General features: G+C 37.4%; 1 protein-coding gene across 1 annotated transcript in view; it reads left to right on the top strand.

Moving 5' to 3' along the window:
- The window catches only part of LOC140227718 (neuronal acetylcholine receptor subunit alpha-10-like), a 39,055-nt gene that overhangs the window by 3,930 nt on the left and 15,857 nt on the right, over positions 1-19,268 (top strand). Inside the window, exon 2 of the mRNA XM_072308127.1 lies at positions 12,412-12,575. Coding sequence (XP_072164228.1) covers positions 12,412-12,575 — 164 coding nt within the window. The remainder of the gene's footprint in view (positions 1-12,411; positions 12,576-19,268) is intronic.

Below are 19,268 nucleotides of genomic sequence, written 5' to 3'. Positions count from 1 at the left end.
ATGTTTAACGAAATGCAAGATTAATATTTCAGAAGATTCGAATGTAGTGGAATGCAGGATTTAACAAACGTTCTATAGCTGTAAAGTTGATATAATTATTCCGAAAGCATTCACATTCACCTCTCTCTCTCTCTCTCTCTTAAAATATTTCATGCTTAAATAGTATTTATTTCTTTTATTGTTTTGCTCAGAGACAGCCCTGAACAGGTTTACGTTTATTTCCGGAATTAGTGAAACAATGAACAAACAAACATACGCATACGAAAGCGTAAGAGCTGAAAACGCATTGAAGATCCAGTAGGGACCATCAAAAAGAATGACATTTTTATAATGTAGTTTCATTAAATCAGCGAGTATTTCACACTAGCCAGTATTGATATTTCATTCTCCGCCTTCAGCCAATTTATCGTCTGTATCATCTCACTTCATTATTATCATTTATATCATTATCATTTGCTACTTTAGAAATAAATTAACACAATACATATAGCTTGACAAGTTAAACTGAAGGCGAATTTTGTGAAATGGTAATTTAACTAATGGCTAAGATGAATTAAACTTGTTTCAAAACTAATTTGCTGATAACATATTGTACGCGTGCAAGACCATGCATAGATGTATATGTTACGAAATCATGCTCTCTGGGAGACATTGATAAACGTTATTATCTTATTTTCAATCCACATTTTCCCCTGCTTACCACCTACTGAAAGTTCTTTTAATAAACGTTAGGGACAATATGCATTAAGAAGACGCCATAACATTTAACAAAAAAAAAAAATGTCCCAGGAATGATTGTGCCTTTATAAAAATAGTTTATCTATTATGTCCATGACTCTACATTGAAGGGTGCGAATATCTATTTAATACGTTCCCATCTAACGATCTACTGAAGATGTGAATAGTTTAAGAGTTATTCGACAGAGCATATATCATCACATACACTCTTGATAAAGAAAACGTGACATTGCCATGTGGGGAAAATAGGAAAATGTTTCATGAATTGACGTATAGTGAGGTTTTAAATGGAATGCATTTTTTAAAGACTAATGAACTTCTTTCTAAAGGAATGCAATCAATTTGATTAATGTATTGACAAAGTTAAAACTCTTTTATGAATGGTCTAGAAATTAATAAATCGAAGATCACCGGTGTAAAGTAATGTGAGTCACGATGATTTCTTTGATGGTTTGCTTTACCAATAATGGGCAAATCCTGACATATCCCCCCCCCCCCCTTGAAATTGCCCCAGTTTCGTTCCTCTAACAAAGAACCGAACTGTCATTCCAGCATGATCTCAACATTTCTATTCCTGTTCATGGGGAAAGGATGCAGTGCACTGTCCACGACAAATCCAGACATAGTTGTTGGTAATTATATACTTCAAGGATGTGAACGATCAAGAGTATAATGCAATCCATACGTGCACCCAGTTATGCCGTGAGAGACAGTAAATAATGTATGACATCGCTTTTTTGTTCCCCCATTGACCTTTGGCATGGGCATTTTTTACTCTCTGGCAGCACAAAAAGCAAAACAATGGTATATTCAGCGCTTGTGTATGTATGTGTGTGCGTGCGTGCGTGTGTGTGTGTGTGATGTGTGTGTGTGTGGTGTGTGTTCTTTGTGTGTGTGTGTGTGTGTGTGTGTTTGTGCATGAGTATATGTCCTGACAAACAACCGTCATCATCAAGATATCCTATATTCCAAAATATTTTCCCGATATATATACATATATATATAATATATTTGATACCTATACATTCTAAAGTGAAAATTTCCGGATGCCCTTTTATGCAATGCAATACAGAGAAAAGTTGACCAGCAAAATATCTTCGCTGGGTCTATATGATATGGTACTTCAATGCTACTGAGGCAGGACTTTGATTCCTACGGGCATCAATTGATGTCTAACGAAAAACTATATGACATCGAGCCAATTTTGACGGTTCATCAAAATACAAAAAGGACAGTAAAGTCATAAGACGAATCGCGATCAGCCATGGCGTCTCCAGCGGTATGTGATGCCCTGTGGGTGGACGGAGTATTGAGGGGGAGGCAGATATGATCCCCTGGGGTGATTGCCAGCGGGAAAATACTCCTTTTTGAAATAACACAAATTGGTGTAGACGCTTCCTGCAATCTGAGGCAACCGAGGAGCTAGAGATATATTGGATAACCTGTATTTCGAGCCATACGCCTCGGAACATCTTGTGTCCACGTACATAAACATTTCATCAGATAGCCAAATTGTTTTCAGTGATGTTGATGTCATATCAAGTAAAATCGAAAGGAAATATTCATCCGAGTGTCGCCACACTCGGTTTCGTTTTACCGCCAATCTGAAACATGCAGTCTTTTCAGCGACACGCAATTTCCGTCACAATTCTTACCGGGAACGTTGGTGTATTCACTCGAATCCTCATGTGGCATTCGCAGCAGTCACCATGAAATAACGAAGCTTCTATAGACCGTCATAATATTTTATATTGTTCTTAGAAAGTGAGATGATAGTTACAGAAATCCAACCAAGACAAACAGAGTTTGTATTTCTGTCCACTCATTGCTGGACAAATTTTTTTTGGTGTCTTCCTATCTGATGCCTTGATCACCTATAAACAAAATGCTGGTACATCGAATAGAGGCGCATACGTGTTGGCTACAACGGCTGTTAGAAAAATTGCACTGAAGACACTTGAAAAGCGGTTCGATGGGAAATCTCACAATTATTTTAATTTGTCTCGTTTTTCTGAGACTTATTTCTGGAAACTGAAACAGCCAAAACAGCAACAAAGCAGAGCAAGAACTCTTGTCATACTTTTTTATACTTTAATCAAAGCATCACATTTCGAGCCATAATATCAAATCTGCTACAGGTTTCTATTAAACGTAGAAGTTAGCAACAAATAAATGTAATATCAGAAACACATGCTGAATGTCATTATACAGGGTATTTGGAATACCACCGTCATTTACTAAATGACAAATTTAAGCTCAAACATCTTTATTTTGTAAAATAAAAGTTATGATCAGGAGATACACATCGATATCAGAAGGTTAATGTCAAAGAAACGTACACGTTAAGATGCACGAAACTGCTAATTTCCTACATTTATTTTACATGTCATGCAGCGTTTCCTTATTAACATAGACAGAAAACTACGATAATGAGACGGATCAGAACTAGACATTTCAAGGCTACGAGGAATGTTATCACGTTGTTGACCAGGCAGCTTTCATTCTTTCTGATTGTCTTGGAATCGTTAGGTATGGCGGGATCTCCCACTAATCTTCTTCAGCAATCCAGTTAATGTATGGGTACATCTTGTACAATTATTTCAGTCTTCACTCCATGAGCCCGAAGGGGGGGGGGGGTGAGAGGATAGAGGAAAGGTGAAGAGAAGAGGATCTCAATAAGCAATACCCCTACTTCTCCGCGTCCATTTATGCAATTACATGCCCGTTACTCCATTAGAGTTGATTAAAATGATTACAGCTCTAAATGGAGGGCGCATCTCGCCGAAACCATGAAGAAAATTGCGATGCGAGATTCAGACATGGTATGTTTAAAGAAAACAAGCTAGTAATGTCTTACTCTCTTACGATTATCCACTAACCCAGTATATAGCATTTTCAAAATCCTATAATTTTAATTTCTTGCAATGTTTATCTGTCAGTGAATTCGTTCAAATCCATCTCTCTCTCTCTATCTATCTTTTTGTTTATCTGTCCATCTCCCTGAATTGACAGTGTCCTTTTTGTTGGCTGGAATCTCTTTCTTCTGCTGTGATCTTAGTTTCCCTCCATTCTTGATGGAGATTTCCTATGTGCCGTGTGTTTGAAGATATCCGATCACAGAGCGACAGAGCCTGACCGTACAAATATATTTGGCTCATTGTTCATAATTCATATATAAAACCCACCTTTGTGGGTTTGAAACCTGACGCTATTTGCATTACACATAACAATATATACACAATGTGGGCAATGCATCCGTTTGTATCATCCTTTTCATTTATTCAAATCTATTAATACGTAACATATAACAATTAATTTTGTATACATATCATAACAACTCTTTCACGAGCAAAAAAAAAAATGTAAAACAGAAAATGTAATTATAAATGGGTATTGCAGGGATTGAGTTACCTATAAAGGCCATTTGCCTGTCAATGGTGGTCCTTGTTTTATTTTAATCCTTGAAAGAATTTAACGTTAAACTGATGTAGCACCTGATGGAAGGGAACTCTTCTTAATACATACAGACAAATAAGTTTTATGCCATAATGTCAAATACAATACCCAAATAATGATGCTAATATCTATTTGAAAAATCGCAGCAACATACGCACATATACACATATAAGCACTGGAGCAGATTGTAAGCAAAGTAAAGTTCAAATCTCCTATTATAAGGTTCTTTGCAAAGAAGCATTCCCTCGCCTTGTCGACTAACTGCTGGATGATGATTAGTTTGCTCATCCTTGTCCATAAGGAGTACATGTCCGTTTGGCCGGCAAGAGTGTTCTGTGGGAGGCAGTTTGTCCCGTAATTAGAAAGCATCCAAGATAAAGGTGGTACAGCTGACGGATGATTAAAAAGCCAACCCTCTTCGAAATAAACGCCCGCGGTGCTGGCTCTCATCTCTTTGAGCGTTCGTTAACGGTGCAGTTGGCGGTTTGTTCTCCTTTTTTTCTGAAGAAACGCATCGATAAACATTGCTAGATTTGCCTTATCATGAGTGACCATGGGTAACCTCTTGCGTCAATGTACTTTTCCACAGACTGATTGATTGCAGTCCTATAGAATGCTGACTTCTAATAATCCACTTTCAACACAAACTCGTACATGTATGCTTTTGCAAATGGCACAATAAAGTCTGAGATATTGGCGTTATTAAATGTTACTTTATGAAACTGTTTCACAGCTACCCGCTTTCCGGTTCAATACACTTGGTCTTCCATTCTTGGTGGGGTGGGGCCGTTCTAAGAATAAGACCGTCAACGACAATCAAACATATCAGTTTCGTCTGCAGCGATGCATTAAAGGCCGATTCAAAAGTCCAAAAACACGTCTAATGATATCTTTTACAGGGGGATGTACACATGCGTGCAAAGGCTGACCATCTAATTCATGGCTTGACCAAAGAAGATAAAGAGTGCCGGCAACTTTCTTCATTAGTTGCCACCGATCAGGTCACCCGATTGTGTCCGTGTACTATGAGGGGATACAGATGGAGAAAATGAAAAGTGGATTAAAAACTACTATATTTTTTAAGGCCGAGATGAGTTAACAAATTAGGATTTCATTCCACTCGGGATGACCTCATCTGTCAAATATTGCTAAAGTACTAGTGTGATTAAAGGCATTATTTACCATTAATTTGTAGATGAAACAAAAACCCAGCTTAAGCGCTTTAAAATAGTTCTAAAATGTGAGACTAGACAAAATCTTCTACAGTTATGGTTTAGAAAAGAAAAAGAGTGATATCTCCATATATTTCAAGCTTTATTGCGAAATATTTATATGGTAGAATGTTTTGTGATACAACTGACCTACACATATGCATCAAAGGTGATAACTCGAACATTTTTTAAATCACTACTTCCAATGGTAAACAGTACCTTATAAGCAAACTAGAACGCACTCTCCCTAGACAGAGCTTAAGTTGCATGTTCCCCTGCATCGTTTTTGTATTATTCATATCATATAATAACATGGAAACATACAAGTTATGCTCGGTAGAAGGAAAGGTGCAATCCAATGTTTGTTTGTTTTTTTTTTATTCAAGTACTTTATCAATGACTAACAGATGATGTCACTGGCAGAATCTTGGTTGGAAGGTTTTTGTGGGTGAATGTTTGAATAATCTGAAGGGAAAAAAAAGGTAGAAAAATTAATATAAAATATACACAATTATAATGGGACACATTTTAGATATTCCATCTGACCGCATAAGTGATATTGACTTCATCATGAATTTCCAGGAGCCAACAGGCATGTAAATTCCATATATTCGTTTAAATCTCCTGGTCAGGGTTAACCTCTAGCAGAGCATGATAAGCACAAGGAAAAGGAGAAGAAAATATATAAAAGTGTGAGTATTCTTCTGTCTATGATCTCAACTGAGAGTTCTTCTGTTTGAATGTACATATACTTTACTTCCATCCTGGTTGACGTGCCGGATCAGACATATCCGAGAGTCATTCATGTTAGAAAGATTTGAAAGGTTTTAAGAGTGGAAAGTGGAGCTAGGTTCCGAACCGACCAGGAGCCGGCCTATAGACGGAGATACTACAAAGTGAATAACAATTGTGCTAAAATCAACCCTATTCACTATGAAAATAAACTTGAATGTCGGTTAATTCATGAGTGTTTTTTCATCACTAGTAGATGTCATTATACGTCCATGTTGTCTTTAAGATGTCTGAACTGCCTCTTGAAAACTGAATATTTCAAACAATTGCTAAATGACTGACATGGCAGATGTGAATCATCCAACTTTGATGACACGAATATTTACTTTTTTTATTCGTTATGTACACGCTCATCTAGCTGTCAGTCCGTGTTTATGAGATGCAAGGTACTGCGCAATACAATTCCCTTGAGTTAAAGGAGGCTTGCATCACTTGCTGGGTCTTTGGGAGTCCACTGGTCCAGGAGGCTTGTCTATAAAAGCATGCGCTTAACGTTGAAATCAATCACGTGTTTTCATCTTCTTCTTCTCCTTTTAATACCTATTAGTTTAGGAGGTACAGACATGACATAAAATCTTGTCCCCAATAAAAAACACAACTTGAAATAGCTGAGTAGAAAACGATGAATTGGTTTTATTTGGTTGTTTAATCTATCTCAATTAGGTTTAAGATCACTATCAGCTTCATGAGGCAGCCCTGCAGGGCTGCTTTCCAGTGAGTCCGTATATCAATTTATATCATATAAAACAGTACAGATAACACAAAACAAAACATAGCATTCACAACACGAGAAAGAGCATAGAGGCAAAACAAAAACTACAACAGCAATAGCTGATTAAAGTTAAAAAATCATACACATACAAAAACATTTTTAATATATAAGATTATGTTACTTTAAATTATTGCTTAAAAACACGTTGCATTTTGTTACATGATTGAGAAAGGACAAGGGTGGAGCTAATATTTCAGCTGAAAAGAATTCAAATCTATTAGACTAATTGGAAGCAAACTGACCAGCAATTGATACTGTCGTGGTTGTTACATAATACGGTCATCAAAACACTATGCACTGTATGAAGTCTTGAATGGCTGGTCTACGGCCAAATGTATCAGAGTAACCAAGTTACAGCTTTTTGCCCATGAATAAAACTGTATAGAAACGGCAAGTTGTTGTGATTTTTCATTTATCTATACCTTCATCTTGAGGTCAAATGAGAAGCTTCTAAAACATATTCTGTGTATTTGTCACAGGATTATGTAGACAAATCTCTAACAATTAAAAAAAAGATTGCACAAGCCAAAACTTATGCCCATATGTCATGTTAATACGGCAGCATGTAATCACGGTATTTTTGCCTTTACACTAACTATGATCAATAATGATAATAATAATGATAATGATAATAATGATGATGATGATAATAATAATGATAATAATAATAATAATATTATTATTATTATTATTATTATTATTATTATTATTACGATTATTATTATAACACAACGCATTTACATTGCTCCATCGGCTTAGTAGAGCTATTATATTGTGAAAAGGAAAAGGAGAAACACAATATTCGTACAATTACAAACTTGTTTCACTTTGCTATCCACTGTATGCATTCCTCTTTTGTGAAAAGGACTATTTTGGCACAAATGTACTATGTAAGGCGTAGACCAAGGGATGTCATACTGGTACATCACACTTAAAAATGGTTTGTCTTTAGATGTCGGATGCATGACCCTACATTTTGTGTATGTATATGTGTGGGTGTGTGTGTGTGTGGGTGTTTGTTTGTTTGTATGTGTGTGTGTGATGCTTCTGTACACCATTTCTAGAATCAATAGGTATTTATCGTGTGCTCACACGAGGACGCTGGACACACGCTGGACGCCATTTTCAATTTCATTGTACCCTTCTGAGTAATTTCAACCAGTATTGGCGTGTTGATTGTTTCTACTTTGTCACCAGAAATTAAGGAAACAAAAAAGAAGAATGTCAAATTCAGTTCTTTTCATCAAAATAACTGCAAAGCTGATGAACTGAAAAATAATTCCATTTGCTCATTTCATCTTTCTCGTGGATCTGATTAAAAATGAAGTAGATTAGACTCGACAGTCCAATATAAGATTCTGGGTCCTAATGATTTCCCAAGAATTAAAGCTGTGAGCAACTGGGTGTCTGGAGAAAGAACGAAAGATGTAGAAGAGATTGATGGGGCGGGGTGGGGGGCAAGGAGACAGGAAAATAGTACTCCTGATTGATATCATCCCTGCGGTTTGAACAGAGTTTATTAGGTAGTGTTTGTCACATATAAATAGTGACATCAGCATTCCGTCGGCGTTTATTTTCCCTTAATTTGAACTTCAGAGTTTGAAAATGGGGATTTGATAAAACAGAAGGTAATATTGTTTGACATCCCATCTCGTAACGATCAAATCAGTCATATCAGTGAAGACCCCGCAGTCCCTCACGTCAAGAAAGTGAATTGTTACAATGCTAATGCAGTAGAATTTCTTTATTTTCACAAAGGTATGGTTTCCGATCTTTATCCAGGGTACTTTATTATTCAGTGTTGCCACTACTCGACCAAAGAGCCCGACTACCAGTACATGTATTTCCAGCCTATCACGTGGCTGGGTAAAAACTCACGGTGGCTAAACACATCTAGTCCAAGGACGTAGGAACTTAACGGGATTCGAACCCGGAACTTCAGATTGAAATTCGAGAGTTCCCATCCTCCATGTTACAGTGCCCTCCCTCTTCCTCAAGGAAGTAAATTACTGATCTTTCCAGTCAACTTATTTAAGATACACTGCCACCTGAGGAAAGGGTAACGTGCTTTATTTAATTCAATTCAAATAAAATTTCATTTCCAATAACACATGCTTTTTATCGATACAGATTTAAAAAAGTGTACAATGTATTACAATGAAAGAATATGCACATTATGGAACTAATTGTTCGAAATATGGGAACGGTTATTATGTTCTCGTCTTTCCGTGTTTTTATCGTGACAGTAGGAAGGAAGATGCAACGATTATGTAAATGGTTGTGATTGAAGCTATTTCTTTTATCTCATCGATCGTCTAAATCGGGAAGAGAGAATGGGTATTGACTAAGAGAAGGACTTTATTTTTGGAAAGCCGAGCGGCAGAGCGGAGCGTCATGTTTGAACTAACACGTCCTCATAATGTGTTTGACGACGCGTCACCAAGCAACACGCATCAAATCAAAGAATTATTATTAACACACAACAGGTACGTCCCTGATAGAGGGAATTTTATCACACTGCTTGCTTTCTTTCATCAGATCTTTGGCTATGATTTTATTCACAAGGGGGTAGTTTAAAGGGATAGTGTGGTTTTGGTTAAGATGGAGAATTAGCTTTTAATTTTTAACTGATTACATAACCAATTATGAAATACTATTTTAATAAGAATTTAAAGTTTATTTTCATGAAATTGGTTTTGAAATGGTTGGGATATAGTCCAGGCTAGAAGGCACCTAACATTGTTTTTTTTTTTATATATATACAATGTTTTTTATGGTTTCTTGTTAATTCGAGGGTGCTGATTCCAGATCTGATTGATGCCACTCGCGTAACCTTGAGCATTTTCGGCAAAATGCAAAAATCTAAAATGGCCGCTAAATATGCTAATTTTGGCCTCGGTAATCACAATAATGTACATTCTATGACCAATTATTCCACCAAAATTTGTACATTTCTGTTCCTAAAGTTACTCCATCTGCATTTGCAAGAGAATTTTCATTTCACATAGGTTCATTTAGTATTTAAAGCTCATTTTCAATTCAAAATGGCCGCCATTCCTATGCTCATTTACAATATGAATGGCAAAAAATATGCATCGAAATGTATAACAAATTTACTGTATTTCCAGTCCTGTACCTACACTGTTATAAAGTGTTGCGTGTGCAATAATACAAATATATTGGGTGCCACTTACAATATAGAGAGCCTACATGTATTTTTATTCTTCTAAATGCAAAAATTCAAAATGGTCGCCACTCTTATTCTCCTGTACAATATGAATGACAAAAATATATGTGGAAATAGAAAACCAATTTGCTGCTTTTGCTGACATGCAGCTACATTGTTTATTAAGATTTAGTGCTGATCATATATATATCTGAAGGATGTTCTTAACAAAAAGATATTCTCTTGTGATGCAAAAGTCAGAATTTGCCACATAAATTAGGATTCTTGCTAGGAATTATGAATGGAGTTTTGAGCATTGAATATTCATAACCTTACGATTTCATATCTTTTATTTTGTTTCAACAAAGAATAAAAGTGCACTAAACATCACGCAAAAATCAATATATCATCATATTCTACATGCAGGTTGAATATAAAAATGTAATACTAACACAATATCTCAAGAAGCCTTGATGCATGGTATTCATCAAATAATGTAGAAAATGGAGGGGAAGCTAAAAAGCAAAGCTTCTAATATGCATTTCCCTAAAACCATTATTAATAAGGTACAGAAAAACCCTACACAGTACTGCAGAGATACATGGTTGAGGACAAAACACATCGAACATTAATGACAAAACTAAAAAAAAAAAAAAAAAAAAAAAAACCTTCTCAATGTAGATTTTTTTTTTCAGCATGGAGTTGGGGGGGGGGAGGTCCTGAGGCGAGTTTGAAATGGCTCATAACCTCCATCACTTTAATACATGATACAATTTAGGAGTACCGCCTTGATATTATCGAGCAAACTTGATTTTCTCCTTGAATTAAAACAACAACAAAAACTAGTGAAGGCATAAACGAAACTGTCCAAAAGGCAAGACCGTATAAACTATTCATTAAACATCAACCAAGGAGCAAAGTGAGGTATTTCTTTCAGTTCCTTCACAGTTCCCATGTGTGGATATATACAATTTGACATCATGAGGTCATTCAGTCTTGTCTTAAAACTAAAACTGTCATTTTTATTGTCTTCAAAGATCTCTTTAATTGGATATGTGGCAGCAGGCGACATCAGCCCCAAATTTGCAGGATTCTCAGGCTAAAGATGCATATCAGCCCTGCAATTGCCTTAATTGCAACCCCATTCTGATGATGTTCAGCACTTCCTCAGGGGTCAGAGGGTGATTATTTGCCATAGAAACAGGATGAAGACATGAAGACTTGCTTCACCACCCGTTGAAGCCCTTTGGCTTTGTTGCCAGGCCAGAGACACTATTGTAGGTAACTTGGGTGGTATCAGAGATGGCATCAGACCAGCATCTGCACCATCCAGTTTTGGGGTCAAAGCTTTCAAGTGATGGGAGGGAAATCTAGGTTGGCTTGTGAGATTTCAGACGCAATGATGGCAGGTTGTTCAGGGGGACATTTCATGAAGCGTTTTGTCAGACATATACATATATATATATATACATTTTTTTTTTGACAAACTGTTATAAGCTACTAAAATCCTTGCATCTGATATAATGAGAGCAAATTTGTCAGACAAATGTGCCAGACAAAACGCTTCATGAAATGCCCCTCAGTTATCGTGATTGTCATTACACGTATCATGAATCACCTGCATTGTACTAACATTGGTAAATATTCCATAATTCCACATTTCATCACTGAAGGAAGGGTGTGAGCAAAGTACTCATCTCCAGACACAAAAATGTGTCAATTTTACAGTGGCAAGCACAAAATTAAGATTACCTGATGTTATTTTGAGCATGTTGAGTGATAATAGGTGCCTACTTATGAGGTCAAATCGGTTTTAGTAGGAGTAACTAGGCGCTTCACACCACAGTCGTGCGGGGTAAGACAGACTTTTCTCCTGATGGAAGTAGCAATGCTCCTGACAACGACTCACTCTTATAATATGCGTCTTTCAGCATCATATGCGTCAACTCCATTCAGTGATTGCATTCCTAGACAAGATATAGAATCATTGTTGGATGTTACAAAATAAGACTACTGTGGTGTGATGACTTTCTGTATTCCTGACTTTCTGTTTACCATTAAAAAACTAAACTTTACAATCCCTTAAATCTGATCCTTTGCCTTTGTTTTTTATTTTGCTTCTTAAAAGCTTTTGTATATTTAGAGTTGGCTTGATACGAACATTGTCTGTATGACAGAAGGTAGGGGGAACAAGAACAAGGTAATTTGTCACTCAAAGATAATTACACATGTATCAATTCAATTAAAATAAAAAGTTCTGTCCTCTACTCCTGCAGTTGAATCTGCCACTAGTGATGAACATGCAACGTTTTCCCACCAAAAGGAGCTCTCTAATTATCTTCTGGACGACTATGGCTCACCGACCCTCCGCCCCGTCAAGAACGTCTCTCAGCCCGTTCAGGTGTTCTTCAGGATCCTGATCGCCCAAGTTATCGACTTTGTAAGTATCGTGATATATTAGGTAGTCCAATGTGAGCTTTTGGGACTCGGTGAATATTAAGGGAGCGGATTCTCACGCTATAATGCAGCTGCCAGAAGTGTTTTCCGCAAGCCACATTGTCCTCGTTATTATTCTCTAACTTGCAAATGGGATCTCAAAAGGAAGTTCTTTGACGGTGGAAGCGAATTCAGAGAAATTCAACTTGCAACATACAGTGGAAGTTTCAAAAGTCCCCTGTTGTTTTCAGCATTTCTTGATTCATTAGGCACAAAAACTATAAAAGAAAATTTCACCTTTTCTACATAAAAACAATTATTTTCTAGAACATCTAAAGAGCATTAGGTCTAGCTCCTGCAGAATGCATGGAGAATAATACTTGCTTTAACACATCTTGAGCTCATCTTAGTGACAAGTCAAGGGAATGTCTACTTTTCACTAATTTAAAAAAAGGTCCCTTATACTTTATCTCTAAATTTTACTGATGTGACCACATGGACTGTTGCTGGCTTCCATCTAAAGAGGGCGGTCTAGTTTTTCACGAGTCACATTTTGCATTTACTTAATTTATATATTAATCTTCTTGGGAACCCCCCCCCCCCCTTCCCACTACCACCACCACCATCACCACAACCACCACCATCTCTCATGTGGTCGCTTGTTCATATGCATGCATTTAATTGCTTACTTAGAGCGACGTGACATAACTCATGTCTCAGACTGTAACCCTCAGCTTAAAATCAAAAGGGTCCGTGACATACAATTATTTGGTAATCTGATTAAGATGCCGCAATGAACAAAGTGGAAAGTCGTTACATCCATCACATGACAGTTCATTGCAACGGGCGGCTCACGCGTCATTTTATTATCAAAGCAGGAAATAAACTGGATAAAGTCAATAAAGATTGCGACCATACACGAAATGAAATGCATTTTGGATGAATGTTTCTGACGGCAGCGAGACATATCCCTGCATCAAATTATGATTTTTTTTTTTCGTGATATTCAAGATAAAAGTCGCGACTTTTTTCCTGATTGTCAATGTAGTCCCTGACATAGAACAGACAAATTACATCTTGACGCATTCATCAATATCCTGTGGCATCTAAAGGTGAGAATAGAAAACATGACAGAGTGAGAGAAAAGAGGATGAGGGGATGGGGAATAATTAAAGTTCATGGGTCTACGACTTTGATTTCGTTTTGGATGAAGAGTTGCATTAAAATGTGACTTCAAGCGAGGTCCATGTCTCCCTCCCACTTCTAAGATGATTACATTTGCTTTTATGCATCACTTCTCCAGTGTCCTTGTCCATTCGTTTGAATATAAATATTAATCGCATATACTCCCTCCCACATGTATCTCTCTCTTTCCTTCCATATATATTTCTCTCTTTATAATGCATGTTATTGTACACTTCCGTTGAGTAATATTCCGTTCTTTGCTAATCTCACATTTTTCTTTTAAAATGCCATTGTCAAGTTACAGTCCTCGTCTTGAAAGTTTGGTGTTAGAATTTACGCGTGTCTCACATTATTTTCATGACCATTCTCCGAAAACAAACTATAGCCTTTTTATATGTCACAGGTTTGATTGAGCCCATTAAAGTCATGTACATCAGCAAGAGAAACTTTCCTTTCCAAGGCTGACACTGTTTTTCAAAATGATTATTCTTAGAGTTACGGCTACAGATATTCTCTTCCAGTGAGGATTTCAAACTCAATTCGCTTCACAGAAGGAACCTGATATGTAATAATATAGTGTAATTGTCAATTTTGCGGACAATTTAAGTGGTTAAAATGTTTGTAAAGGAAAACTGTCTGAAAGTTGATCAGACTGCCAGAAAAATTTGTCCCCATGTACGCGCGCTCAGCAATCTATGCAGCATCATTCCAAAATGGGTCGGTATGTTGTCATGGCAACGGTAGCCTTACCAACCAGCCCGGTGGATTGCCAATTTAATGGGAAGTATAACAAAGTCTCAGCGGTTGTTAATAGTTTAGGCACACAGTCAGTTTACTGACAGGAAGACACAGGACGTGACGTCACCATAGAATCGTGTTGGCACGTGATTTACGATGAAGTTACTCCACTAATGGAAGATATCGTTAATTGATGTGGATGCTTCTCTATGGAGAATACAGGAAACAGTTTTAACGTTGATGAAATTACCTCCGATTTGCTTAGGTTTTGTTTGAAAACAGATATGATGTCATCATAACAGTTCATCCTTCATACACATCACGTTAAGTGATGTTCTCCAACAATTTCTTTAGATGTGAGCTGGTAAAAACAAATGCCATATTGACGATCCTGACAACAGAGAACATCAAGTATTCCGTCGTGTTTGTCCTCACTGTTTCTCAAACTTATCTCCCATCAGTATCCTATTTCTTCCTGACTGTCATATCGTCTCATAAAAAGCAAAAGAAGAAAATCCTGTGGCATGATGTTTCAATCAATCATGACAAGCTCATGACATCCTTGGTAAATGGTTGTTCAGAATGAGAAATGAGAAATATATTGCAGTTTTCTCTGACACTAATGCATTTATCAGCACTGCATGGCAATCAATTACAGATTTATGCTTTGCCGTTGCAATTCATCATATTTGTAGAGTGTAATGGCAATCAGAACGAATCGAGCTGACTCAGCGCTGAGTGTTCTCTCTGTCATATCCAGTTGATTTAAAGTCCAATGATTTGTTTCTATGATACAGTAGCCGCCAATCACAAATAAGAATGTACTCCACTATATAAAACCACAGGTGCATGCTCTGTGTTGCTATGCGGAATCATGGACATATTACTATGAGGAAAACAAAATTGTATTTGGTCTGGGTGGTAAAGTAAGTCTTTGGGCCTAACCTTGCTTTATCGTCTATACGATGTTTTTTGATGGCTGTACCCTATTTTGAGTGTGCTGAATCTGCATCTGGATGATGCAACTTTTGCATTCTTGAGGATTGTAAGTTATTCAGCACACTCGAAATACAGTGTTCTTCATTTTTGTGTCCATTTTCTTTTTCACCATTTATGAGGAAATCATATAGGAATTTTAGATTTTGGCGGCAATTTTGGCGGCCATTTTGAATATCTTAAAACCCTCAAGGATGCAAGAGTTGCATCATCCAGATTCCGATTAAACATTCTCGAAATACTTAGGGTAAAACCGTCAAAGAGCATCTGGTGGACGATAAAGTAAGGTAAGGCCCAAAATCTTACTTTGGCACCCAGACCTAAGACAATTTGTTTTCCTCATGGTTTCACTTCCAAGATGCCGTATAGCAACACAAAGCATGCACCTGTGGTTTTATATAGTGGAGTACACTGTTATTGTGATTGGCGGCTGCTGTAAGCTGCTCGTATAGAAGCAAAATCGACTCTGAGCGAGATCACGGCCCCATACTCACTCGGTCACCGAACTGTATCCATCATTACCCGGTGTTTCTTTAAGAACCATATCTAAGACGAGGGATGTACGAGGAATATGTCATCCTTGCAACATGTGCAACGCAGGATGACAGGACGACATGAAATCATCAGCTGCTATGATGTTTTCGTTGATAGAGAATCTCGAAATGTGACATAAATTGTGGAATTACCTCATCATAACCGAGAGTGTTTTGATGAATGAGGAAATTAAGTTGTATCATCAATGAGGAATGCGTGACTCTAAGAATTTCTCCTTACATGGTATAACGTTGCCATGGGATTTTTTTTTTTCTTTTTTAGGCAAAGAAATCGTGATACATGGTTTCATTATCAAACCATGAAAGGTAAGCCTTCATCTTTAAAATCTAATAAGAGTATTGATCAGAGATTGCCTCCTACCATTTGGACATGATGAAAGCAGGGGCATGCCAAGAGGTGGCATGCCTTTAATGTGGATATAAAGTGGGTATCTCTATAAAGTGGGTATCTCACTGGAATGGAGAGTAGGTGGCCACCCTGTGGCGACTCAAGTCTCAATGGACGCAGAGACGTCTCCGCGAAGTCCCCTAGACACTAGCCTCTTCTACGGTGAGTCAAACATGTTCGATTTTCTCCAACTGGTCTCAGAGACGTCTCCTTAGTCGAGGAGACTAATTTTATCCGCGAGGTCTCTGAGACATCTCCCTGCGGTGAATCATTGGTAACCTTCCGGAGACGTCGCGGAGACGTGCGATGACGTCTCCGCGACTGAGAAGACGTCGTTGAGACGTCTCGACAACGTCGGCTTTGACGTTTCTGCGACTTCCGAACGAATAAGTTGTCGCCATGTTAGACGTCTTGGACCGTCGCCGTGGAGTCGCCTTCTAAACGCAAGCCATCTCTTGATCGTTAGAGTTGCCTCCGATGAAGTCTCCTCCAATGAGATATAGGCCCTTGGTTCACACATGACACACATGCCATTCATTGTCTCAATGCATTGTTTCGTATAAACGTGTATGAATGAATATATTCATTTCATTACAACTTAGTGTCCCCACAGGCTAAAAGGAAATGAAAAGCCATCTGGTGTGTGTGGGGGGGGGGGAAGGGGAGGGGAGGGTTGGGGCGTTCCGTGGAGATCTGTAGTCATTAGATTGAATTGACCCTTTCCTCACCTAGGCAGCCATATCCGATCCATTCGAGATTGAACTCCGTTTGTAGATAGGCACTTACTCATTGTTATACATCAGAATTACTTATAATTACGAATTTCATGGGACTTACAATGGTGACGATAATCAAAAGAATGCTGTAAATCATGACAGGAATAATTGTAATGATATCGGTTATAATGTTATTATGGATGTCTAATAACATTGAACCTTTTTAGTAAAGAAAACATTAATTGAAGCAGAGTACTTTTTAGTATCTAAAATGATAGTGATAGTAATTAAAAGTGTGTAAAATAAATCAGAGAAATAATTCTCAGAAAGCCTACATTTGGGTCATCATAAAACAAATTAATGTTATTACAATTATAAAGGAACTCCTGTACAAAAGCAATTGTTTTTGATGTATTATTTACGTCAAAGACAAAATCAGAAAATTCCTTTATCTAGTCATTTCACTCTCTCCCTTGGAGCATGAAGGCAGGTTGAATTACATGACAGACGACTATCATTAATCTCAACGTTTCCGCGTAATTACTGGAAAGAAAGGACACAAAAAATACATCAAAAGCGTCTCAATAATCATAAATTATCTCAGAAAGACACGGTGCTATCAATCGTCTGGCTTCCCTCACGGGTCACTTCCCGCGTGGTCGGCCACCATGTTTGGTTGAGCAGTCAGCAAGGATTTTTGCGCGTCATGGAGCAGTATCAGGACACACGTGGTCACTGCTGTAGAGTGTTAATTTGGATAATTGCACACTTCGTCATAACCAGAACCGATGAATGATTAATGACGGTAGATTTATCCTCTTTCCCTGCGCAGGCCTTTGCACTTGGTGGCAATATAGCAGTTAATTTTGGTTGATTATGGGAATATTTTTCCCGCTTTCACAGTATTCTGTTGATAATCTTTCACTTATCTAAATTACCATCATTTCCGAATAATCATGGTTTTCTACAGTCTTGATGTGTCGAGGGTTCTGCATTTTGTAAATACGTGTGACCATACAATGGCGATTTGAACAGAACTGGGCCATGATCTTTGAATTCTGAACAAAAGCAAACCAACAAACAAACAAACAAACAAACAAACGAAAACATACATGGAAAGAAACAACACAAATCAAAACTCGGTACATATTTTGTCCGACGGCGAATTTTGGACGAGTAAAAGGTTAGTCTAAAAGAAAGAGTGAAATTGTACGAGCATATCAGTGACAATTTGATCAAAATCGGATATAAAAGACGTCAAAATATGAAATTGTAAGGATTTGATAATTTTTGCAAAACAATTCTCGAAAAGTTGGCATGAATATGCAAATGAGTAGGCCTACACCAATCTCCCATCAGTGACAAAATTGCAACTTCTTTCGAAAAGGTGTCACTGTGAGTCAAGACAGGTTTAAAATCGCCTACCAATCAATGCCATGCAGGTCTCATAAGTGATAAAGGGGTGCTTTGAGCGTCATAAAAATACTATTTTGTTTAAAACAAAGGAATATGATATCAATATTTCATAGACAAAAGAATGATGAAATGTGGTAATCTGAATTATGGACTTAGAATATGAATTACGGAAATACAAAATATGGGTGAGGGAAACGTAAGAAATATAAATTGTGGAATTATGAATAATGGAAATATGCATTATGGATGAATAGAACAAAAGAAAAATGAATGATAGAAATATGGATTATGAAGACGTGAATAATGGATAGTGAGAGCAAAAGAACTTTGAATGAACGTATAAGCATTATCAATAGTGAATTGTGAATCTGTGAATTATTCTGTGTAAACACGATGTAGGATCATAAAATAATGATCAAGCACCCGCCAAGTAGCGGGGTCGTGGAACAGTGGAGTTCCAGAGATGCTGTATGATGTATGAATGTTTATGACTTGACATCTTATGAACTTCAGGGCCTATGTAGAGTTTATGGTGTGGTGGAGCTGTGTGCGTTTGCAGTATGTCATGGAAGTCTTATATGACTTTGCATGACGCAATATCATTACGGTGTGAGTTACTTGGCATCAAAAGTGAGAATGAATTAGCCAGTAATATTCCTTTTTTTTTCATCATTTCATCGTTTCATCATTTCATCGTTTCATCG

This window comes from Diadema setosum, chromosome 4, assembly GCF_964275005.1.
Source record: "Diadema setosum chromosome 4, eeDiaSeto1, whole genome shotgun sequence".
NCBI lineage: Eukaryota > Metazoa > Echinodermata > Echinoidea > Diadematoida > Diadematidae > Diadema > Diadema setosum.
The sequence above is the reverse complement of the archived record's forward strand: the minus strand, read 5'-3'. Positions and strand labels throughout refer to the sequence as shown.